The sequence below is a fragment of the Desmodus rotundus genome, chromosome 9 (genome assembly GCF_022682495.2).
Source record: "Desmodus rotundus isolate HL8 chromosome 9, HLdesRot8A.1, whole genome shotgun sequence".
Classification (NCBI taxonomy): Eukaryota; Metazoa; Chordata; class Mammalia; order Chiroptera; family Phyllostomidae; genus Desmodus; species Desmodus rotundus.
In genome coordinates this window covers 109,380,851-109,390,336 of record NC_071395.1, presented here as the reverse complement: position 1 = coordinate 109,390,336, position 9,486 = coordinate 109,380,851, and the positions used below count along the sequence as shown (strand labels likewise).

Sequence of the window (9,486 nt, the reverse complement as noted above, 5' to 3'; positions counted from 1 at the left end):
CGGCAAAGCAACACCCACACTGGGCTGCTTTTCCTTGAGGAGAGGAAAGAATGCAGCCGCACACACACAGATGCGCACGATTTCTTCAAAGGACCCTCAGACACACATGGGAACCTACCGCCCGCCGCACCCAGATGGGGCGAGCTGGGCAGAAGGGACAGAGTTTGAATCCGGAATTGAGGGCAATCACGTGACTCACCGAGGGTCACACAGCTAAAAATCGACAAAGTGAAAGTTCCAGCTGCACCCCACAAATCACTTTTGGGGGGATAATTTTCTTTCAAGGTCATGTTGAAAAAACCATTTTAGATAAAAGGTCACAAAAAGTAATATAAACCACAGACTATGGATGTGAATTTTTGTACATTTTCATGTTCTGAAACCCTAAGGTTTAAATTAGGGGGACCCGTCCAGCATAAGAGAGCTCGCGGCCTGAAAACCCCTCTGTTTCTGGCCAACTTCCTTCTGCCTATATGTCTCCATCGGGTGTGACTGCTTAACACCTTGTGCAGGAAACCACCCCACCTCGGGAGGGGAGGCATGGGCACACACACACGTGCGGACCCCCAGAAAATATGAAGCCTCCTCACGCAGCAAAAAATGAGCTAGCAAGAAGTTTATTTACTGAGACACCCAACTAAGAAACTGTTTGACAACAGAATCCCAGAATCTCAGAGCACTCTGCTAAATGAATCCGAGTTCTCGGATAAAGCATTTCAAATGTGTGTCTGCCTTTATACATCCTCCATGGCTGCTTCATGGGATTGGTTACATTTCTGGCCAGGTTCACCCAAGTTACACTGAACTATTTCTGCCCGTGAGACTCTTGGCTTCTTATTCAACCACACAGGTGAAAGGTGAGGCTTGAGGGTGCTTTGTCAGGTTCTGGATGCCAGAGCAATGGAGACCAGTCAGGAGCACCTGACCAAGATGGGAACCCACTCAAGGCTTCTGGGGCCTGAGGAGGGCAGACCAAGAGCTGGGGGTTCAGAAGAACAAAGCCCCCCGACCAGGGGGCGACCCAGCCTCACTTTGTGTCCCACCCAGAGCCAGCACCGGCTTCCTGGGGATGCGCATCATGCAGTGCTCTGGGCCCTGCACTTAGGAGGACTTCCTGCTTGGTGTAATGCTTGTTGTAGCCATCTCGAAAGTCTTAATATTCTGGAACAAGATCATTCCCATCTGCCCTGGAAGCAGCCAGTCTTGTCCAGATAAGGCGTGGTCAGGCCTGTCCTGCACGGGGCCGCTCATGCCGGCCATAGGAAGTTAGCTACTCATAAAGGGCAGGACTGGCTTGGAAAACGTAGACAGAAGTGAGCCCAGACTGGTCGGGGCTCCGCTAGGATTTGCAGAAGGGCGGCAGCCCTGTGGCTGAGAATGGGAGGGGCACTCTCTTGTAGGGGAAGAGAAATAGAAACTGCAAATTCAAATTTTCAGCACTGTTTTCCCCTGACCACATGATGATGTGAAACCCTAGCTTCCCACATGTTCTAACCAGCTATGAGAAGAGAAACAAGCAGGGGATGAAGAAGAAAGCAGAGACGGACTGAGAAAAGAGGAGGAGGGGGTCGGGTGAGCAGATCCTGGGCAAGGAGCCCCCAGTCCCAGGCTGGCGGTGGCTGGAGAGGCCCACGGCCATGTGGCTGCCGTGGGCTCTGCTGCTTCTCTGTGCTCCAGGTGAGCAGGGCTGGGTGGGGCCTTGGGAAGTCTGCCCTGGCAGATCCTGCTGGGAGAGGGGTGGTGATGGGAAGGGGAAGAAACAAAAACATCAGCAGAAAGGGATGCGGCGTGCCCCTAAAACCCCTAGGGCACCCCAATTCCTCACTGGGGTAGGGCGAGGGTGAAACAGAAAATGCTTTCCACACCGTGAGCACATACGAAGCCCAAAGTAAACTTCCAGCTATTTCAACCATGATTGTTAAGATCAGGAATACACCCCAGAGAAGGGGGAGGGGAGCAGAGAACTAGTACTTTTTGGGCTAATCACTGCATTTTCTGACTCCCCCATGATCTAATCCCTATTGTAATCCTTATCCAACCGAGAGAGGTGCAAATAATTTACTGTAGATCAGTTCTAGAAAGACACAGCCAAGATTCAAACCGAAATACGTTGACCTCCAAGGTCATTGATTTTTTTGTACTAGTATGTCAACTACTACTAAGGCCTTGTGAATAGCTGTCCCCAGGCGCTCGCTGCCTGGGCTGGCCCCCGAGGCTCTGCACGGTGGCCCTGGTGGTGGTGGGGGCCGGTGAGACTTCAGGGAACCTGTGGCTGGTCCTGCCGTGAGAGCTCCCATAAACCATGGTGGAAGGGGCAAGGCCATGCTTCTTTTTGAGGTGCTGGTGGGCAGGGAGCTTACTCTGGGTGGGGGGCATAGCGGTGAGGAGTATCGGAGGAGAGGGAGCCTCTGGGTGGGACTCAGAGTGTCCCTCACAATGTCCTCCCATGCAGACCTGAGGAAGCCGCCCCCCTGACTCTCCCCCTGCGCACCCCGCCCCCCCTCCGCCATCTTCAAGGGTGAGACCGAAACGAAGTGAAGAGTCCTGCAGGGAAAGCCGCCACACAGCTTTAGAAACCCCGGGGGAACAGCGCCCCCAGAGGCAGAGCACAGAACAGCAGCAAACGCACTGAGGGCTCCAGGCAGCTGCAGGGGCCCCCCTGCCAGCCCCAAGCCTGTGCTTGGAGGTCCTCAGGTTGCGGCATTTTGTCCCCTCGAGCAAGGCTCCTCAACCTCAGCACTGTGGACACGGAGGCAGGACTATCCTGTGCTGTGGGGCCATCCTGTGCACGGTGGGGTGTTTATGTAGCAGCAACCCTGGCCTTCGCCCACCAGGTGCCAGTAGCGTCCCCCCCACCTATGACGACAAAAACATCTTCACACACTGCCACATGTCCCCTGGGGGGCAGGGCCGCCCCTGGTTGAGAACCACTGCTTCGGGGGGCGCGGGCGGGCAAGGCGGACAGCATTCTGAGGTGGAATATAGGCCAGCGGGCACCTGAGCTTGCCTGCTGGGGACTAGAGTGAGAAAATGCCAGATCATTAAAACAAAGAGCAAAAGCTATGGGCTTTCTTTTCATTTTGGAATAAAGTATAGCAAACGTCTGACCACCTGTGGATGACACTATATTGCCTGGATGGGCAGGTGGGTGGGTGGAGGGAGGGAAAGAGAAAGGAAGAAAGGAAGGGATGGATGGACATGGGCACAGATGCAGACGGACAGACAGGTGATGGGTGGATGGATGACATGCACAACTCTTCTTCGGAAACTCGGCACTTTTGCCAAAGCTGCTCTCAGTAGCCTTTGCCATGGATTGAGCCCCTTCCCACCCAGAGCAGGGCAGGCAGCACATGTTCCTTGGAGGAAGGGTAACTCCGAGGCAGGGGGCAGAGGTTTTAGGGGGCTGGGTCCTAGTCATTTGGAACTGGAGCCCCCAGAGAGACTGGAGAAGAAGAGGCAATGTCAAAGTCGTAGAGGGGGTGAAGGACCTGCGGACGAGATCCAGGGCGCGGCAAGGCTGGAGGGGGCTGCTGAGGACCAGGGGATGGAAGGGACCTCTGGGGGCCGTCCATGTGGAGCCAGGAGTCCCTAAAGATCTTAAGTGGTGGCAAGGGTGGCTGCAGTATTCTGTTCCGGGAGGGACACCGAAGTATGAATGTTCTCGAAGCATGGCTGAGAAGAGCCCCTTCTTAAATGGCTGCTTTAGACCCTGGCCAACTCTTATCTCCTGTGTGACCCAGACCTGTGAGCAGGGTGTCCCTACCTGTGTGAACAGGGATGATAAACTTGGGGTCCACAGGTGAGCACTGGGGACGGGGACATAGCCAGCAGCTGAAGGCTTCCTCTCAGTTCTTAACACTGGGCTTTATCTATTTTCCCTCATCCCCATTCTTATTTTCTGTTTTCTAGTATGTCCATCCATCCATCCATCCATTCCTCCATCCATCCCTTTATTCAGATTATATTTAGTGGCTTCATTCAATTCTTAGTAATGAATGGAGACAGGAGTCTTTTCCCAGGACGGACACTTCTGGGGACCCAGAGCCTGTCTGGGGCCACCTGTCTTTCTCCCCCTCACTCTGTGAGTTGGCTGATACGCAGAGGCTGGGCGTGGCCTCCCGAGGCTCTGACTCCCACAGCAGGTGTCTCCTTAGATCTCCTTGTGTCTGCAAACAGCCCTCACCTGCTGCTTCCTGACCCCTCTTTCCTGTGGCCTCAGGGTGACTTCCAGAAGACCTGACACCAAAGGCCCCTCTGGCCCAAGCTCTTCAGGATGAAGACAAGACTAATCATGTCTTCCAGGCTCATTGTCTCTGCGAGGCCCCAGTAACGTGTCGGGCACTGTGGGCGGATCCCTGAGCGTGTCGTGCCAATACCAGGAGGAATATAAGAGGTTTGCCAAATACTGGTGCAGACAGCCGTGCTTGCCGTTCTTCTCTGAGACTGTGGAGACCAGTGCCTCCGGGGAAGAGGTGAGGAGTGGCCGAGTGTCCATCATGGACCATCCTGGAAACCTCACTTTCACAGTGACCTTGGAGAACCTCACTGCAAGTGATGCAGGAAAATACAGGTGTGGGATTTCCACGATCCTGGTGGAAGATGGGCTTCCTGGCTTCTTGCCTGATCCCCTTTTCCAGGTTCAAGTGTTTGTTTCCCCAGGTAAGACCCTCCTTCCTTCTGGTACCAGCGATGAAGGAGTCTGAGCTAATCTGTGCGGAGCATCCCAGGAAATTCAGACTCAGGAGAGAGGAACTGGGCCTGGGGTTTGTGCTTCAGAGGTTCAGGACCAAGTGTGTTGTGTGTGTGTGTGTGGGGGGGGAATGTGTGTGTGCGTGAAAGTGTGAGAGCGTGTGTGACATCCGAGTTTCCTTCCACTGCCCCAGCTCCTGACCATGTAGTCGGCCTCAAGGCATAGGTGGGAGGGCCCTGCATCATCAGATCCATGGGGACCGAGGGCCTCATGCTCCCTTCCTGTCCACGCAGGGTTGGGGGTGGTTGTGTATGGAGGTGATGGAGGGCTGTCTACTCCAAAAGGGTCCCCTTGTCACTTTCCCTTGGCTTGAGCTCTTGGAATTGAGACCTCACAACAACCTCCAGGCCCAGGGCGTCACCCAGGGTCAGGAGCCCTGCGGTGGTCAGGGCCAGGGATGGCTCAGACTGCCAGCCTCCTCCCTCTGACCAGTGACCCCTGCTCTGGAAATCTGAGAGTAGCCCCTGACCCTCCTGTGGCCTCTTAGCACCCAACCCTTGGGTCTTTCCTCAGCCTCTGATCCTGGGCTGGCCCTGGGGGAAAACCCATTTCTGGAGGCCCTGCCTGCAGGGCTCTGGGGAAACTCGGTTTGTCTGTGGGCAGGAAGAAGACCCAAGAGGGAGGCTCCTACCCTCTGTCTGGCCTCTGTCTGTCTTACATCGTCTCTGGCTCCCCAGGACGACCCCACCCCCTGCTTCTGCCCCTTCTCCCTCTGACACTCCTGACCAGGCAGGAGAGAGCCCAGCAAACTCAAGGCCTGAGAGGGCAGGGGAGAGATGGGGCACCTCCAGTGTCTTTTCTTGTTCAAATTGCTTCTTGATCTTTTAATAAGTCCTTCCTTCCTTCCTTCCTTCCTCTTTCAAGCTTGTTCTTCTTTCTTGAAGCTGTACCTTCCCCTATCAATCTAAAGGTGCTTTGCTTTTTCTTCTGCTGCCTGCATTGTCGCAGCTTCCTCTGAGATTTTTCCTCTTTGTGGAGGCCGTGGTCACAAGGTTTTGTCCGTGTGCCCTTAAGTGCGCAGCCCCAAGGGACTGGTTGTGAACTCAGTGGTGAGAGAGGGGTTTGGGAGGCCACAGGAGGCCCCCTCTTTACGTGACTGCCCAGAGACTCAGCTCTTTCCCTCGGCTCCCTCAGTGTCTGAGTCTGGAGGTTCTTGCTCCGAGTTGGCCACTGACCCAGGGAGGATGCTCCAGGCTCCTGCCTGGGGGAGTGCAGGTGAGGCTGCCAGTGTCTGAGGGGCTGGGTGGGCTGAGGGGCTGGGGGTCCCACATTCCAGAGTGCAGATTCCACCTCTTTGGGGATGCTAGCATTTCCCAGCCATCAGCTGTGTGAGGTGCCCTGCTTTCCAACTTCCCTGAATCAACTATATAGGCTTCTGCCAGGGGGTGGGAGTGGGGAGTGATATGTGGATGTGGGGCGGGGTGGGGGGAGAAGGGGGTGTGGAACCTGAGGTCTGACCCTTGATCTGACCTTCAAGCACTCCCGTTCTCGGTGAGATGAGGAACACCTAATGCTCAAAGGCAGAAGGTGACGTATCTCCTGTCCTGGTTGATGAAGTGTCCACTCGGCTGTAGAGCACATCAGCGTTGGGCTGGATGGGGATACTCCTCTGCTCTGGCAAGGCCTGGGTCTGACTGTGGTCATAGGACGGTCTGGGGGCATCTGTTCAGCCCTTTCTCTGAGTTCCCTCTGCTTTATGAAGTCAGGACCATGCAGGTGACAGGTACCTAGGTGGGGAGACTCACGGGCAGGGCACTGGGCCCTGTTCCTCACCCTTGCCCTCCACCACAGCCTCCAGCAGCGACAGCTCTGCAAGGACACCTGGACCTTCCAGGTAAGGTGTATGTGGCCCAGTGTCGTCCGCCCTCTGCCCTCTGCATGGCTCCTCCCCCGGGGTAGGGCTCCCTACACACCAGCTTCCTCAATGGTTCACTCACTCAACGAATGCTGAATTTACGTCTTCTGTGCCGGAGACTGTGCTGGGGAGTGAGAGCGACCTGACAGCAGGTTGTGCTCTCCAGGGGGTTTCTCTCAAATTCACAAATGACCAAATGGATAGGTACATCCACACATCCATTCATACATACATACACACACACATCCACACATCCATCCATCCACACACACACATGCACACGTGATAGAGAGAGCTGTGATAGGACGGATGGATAAACAGATGATAGATGATAAAGGTGATAGGCACACAGAGGAAATGTCAGTTAATGATAATTGCTGTGGAGGAAAATCAACAGGCAGGCATCAAGGGACAGGGTGACACGGGGTGTGTGGGGGACGTGGGGGGCGCAATGAAGGCTACTGAGGTGCTCAGTGAAAATGAGTACCAAAGAGACTGTCATAGCCAGTCTCTCCTGAGATCCTGAGACGAGAATGGACGTGTGCTTAGTTTACTGAGAGGCGATCCCAGGAAGTTTAGAGAGGGGGCGGAGAGCGTAATGAATGAGTTACCCCTGTAGCAACTGGGCTCAACCCCGGGGCACCACCCGCTGGGCACCCTCAGAGAGGTTGTTAGGACATCGCTCAGAAACGCCCCATGGAGCAGTGAGGAAGCTGGGGTGCTGATCCACACTCATCTGTCCTCAAGGGGGTGGGGAAGGTGCCTGGTTCCCTATTTTTATACAAAGGGATGAGCAAAGGCCTCTCAAACAGTGACATTTGAGCGGAGACTTGAAGGAACTGGGAGAGTTGACCAGGCAAGAATGTGGAGGAGGAGTGTTCCAGGCAGGGGGGCACTTCTGGCCTGCTCTGCTCAGCCAGCCTGCGTACCCCTCCCGCCAGAGAGAGCCCTCAGACAGAGGGGCAGGGGCTTGAGGTGAGAAACCGTTGGCAGGTCCAAGGCTGTCGACAGCCACCAGAGGCTCGGCGGGCAAAGAGGATATGGTGAGGACACCCACAGGGTGTGCCGCACACGTGAGGAGCCGGGATGGGGCAGTGCGCTGGGGCTGAGGGGCGAGGGCATCGGCTAAGAGCTGAGCCTGGGGTGGTCGCTCCTTGGGGTAGAGGCTGTTGGATGCTTTAAGCAGAATATCTGCTCCCATGGTTATATTTAAGGACGAGCCAAGGCTTTAATCTGAGTGTGGAGGGGACATAAGGGGACATTCATTCTTCAAGTCGGTCCCAGTAAGAGCTGGGTTCCTGTGGGAACCAATGGCTGAGGGTCAGTACGTGGTTCGGAACACTGTTTGTGGGAGCCGGGGCTGCCCGGGGCCCCGCATCCATCTTCCCGTCCATTTCTCACCCCTGTTCTCATGCACCTGCGGGGTCCTGGCACTCAAAGTCCATTCCTGACCTAAACGGAGGACAGGAGTCCGTGGTCTCCAGCCTGGTGCCGTCTAGCTCTGGTGCCCACCGGGCTCAATGCCAATATTGAGCTTTGTGGCCACAGGACCTGAACTCAAAGGAAGGTGGGGAGAGGCGGAGCCAGGGCCTCCAGTTGAGGAGGAAACTCACTGCCGGTCACCGTGTTCCTCTCACAGGTCCCTGCTCAGCAGCATCCACTTCCTGCTCCTCATATTCCTGAAGGTTCCCCTGTTTCTGAGCATGCTCAGTGCCATCCTCTGGGTGAACAGGCCTCAGCGTGCAATTCGTGGGCAGACACAGTCTGACTAAGACAACCTACAGCCGCCCTTGCCCAGCAATGTCCTGTCCAGAGACACAGCCACTCACACTAGAGAAGAAGGAACCTCTGACCCTGAACCTTACATCCCTTTTCAACTAATTGCCAGAGACTCTAAAAACAAGCCTTAAAAAAAAAATTTTAATGGAATATGTCACCTATGCAAAAGCGTGTGTATAATGTACACAAACGGTGTGCTTTTTCTTAGAGGTTTGAGACACAAGACAAAAGAACTCATTCCAGACTGTGGCCTCCTAAAACTGGGGTCTAAGACAGGTTCCTGAAACTTTGTAGGGTTTCTTTTTACTTATGGGGCAGATGTGTCTTATCAGGGCGTCTGGGGTACTTGCTTCTCTGTGCTCTCCCAACTAGTAAACCAGCGTGACGTTCTCTAGACTGTCTAATCAAAGTCCCTCCCCCTGTGTTGTGACAGACTGGAAGGATCGCCACAGTCCCAGCTTGATGATGAATGTGAACTGTTCTCTTCCCGAGTAAAGGGGAACTACTTCTGACCGTCCTTCTTCACAGGATTGAAAAGAATGCGTCTGCCGCATCGATCGCAGCACACTGAGCACCAGAAGCTGTTCTCATAAAGACAGTACATCAAGAAAAGCAACTGCACCCTGGCTGGTGTAGCTCAGTGGACTAAGCACGGGCCTGTGAACCAAAGCATCGCCAGTTCGATTCCCTGTCAGGGCACATACCTGGGTTGTGGGCCATGTCCCCAGTAGGGGGTGCACAAGAGGCAACCACAGACTGATGTTTCACTCCCTCCCTTTCTCCCTCCCTTCCCCCTCTCTAAAAATAAATAAACAAAGTCCTTTAAAAAACAGGAAAAGCAATTGTGATTGGGCTATCAATTGGTCAAGTTTAAGGTGGTCCTCCACTATTACGTGGCTGGACTCATCTGAGTTTGTCAAGGATCAGCTGAGTGAATTAATAAGTAGGTGTTTGAAAACATACCCAGAATTTGTTTTCAACTGGTGCGGTAAGAGATGCAAATGTGGAAATGACTGTCGGTCAAAGAAGAAGTCTATACTCATCAATCCCATCACACAGGCCCTACAAGGAAGCCCCGGCAGCCCCAGGGTCAGGCGGGAGG

General features: G+C 54.4%; 1 protein-coding gene across 4 annotated transcripts; it reads left to right on the top strand.

The window, feature by feature from the left end:
• Positions 1 to 1,448: 1,448 nt before the first annotated feature.
• On the top strand, positions 1,449 to 9,218 carry LOC112298896 (protein CD300H). 4 transcript variants are annotated; one of them, XM_045190315.2, is made up of 4 exons: positions 1,449 to 1,677; positions 4,303 to 4,659; positions 6,542 to 6,584; positions 8,245 to 9,218. In XM_045190315.2, exons 1-4 carry the CDS (start codon positions 1,638 to 1,640, stop codon positions 8,375 to 8,377), a joined length of 573 nt encoding a protein of 190 aa, XP_045046250.1. In that variant the 5' UTR covers positions 1,449 to 1,637; the 3' UTR covers positions 8,378 to 9,218. The 4 variants fall into 4 exon arrangements, with proteins under 4 accessions (XP_045046250.1, XP_045046252.1, XP_045046251.1 ...); XM_045190317.2 differs by having other exon boundaries at positions 1,450 to 1,677; positions 8,913 to 9,218; XM_045190316.2 differs by having other exon boundaries at positions 1,450 to 1,677; positions 8,818 to 9,218.
• Positions 9,219 to 9,486: the final 268 nt, after the last annotated feature.

What these genes read in the sequence shown, in the direction of transcription:
- LOC112298896 (XM_045190315.2), top strand. Translation starts at nt 1,638, where the DNA reads ATGTGGCTGCCGTGGGCTCTGCTGCTTCTCTGTGCTCCAG. An exon ending in TCAAGTGTTTGTTTCCCCAG is followed by an intron (nt 4,660 to 6,541) that starts GTAAGACCCTCC and finishes CCTCCACCACAG; the next exon opens with CCTCCAGCAGCGACAGCTCT. An exon ending in AGGACACCTGGACCTTCCAG is followed by an intron (nt 6,585 to 8,244) that starts GTAAGGTGTATG and finishes TTCCTCTCACAG; the next exon opens with GTCCCTGCTCAGCAGCATCC.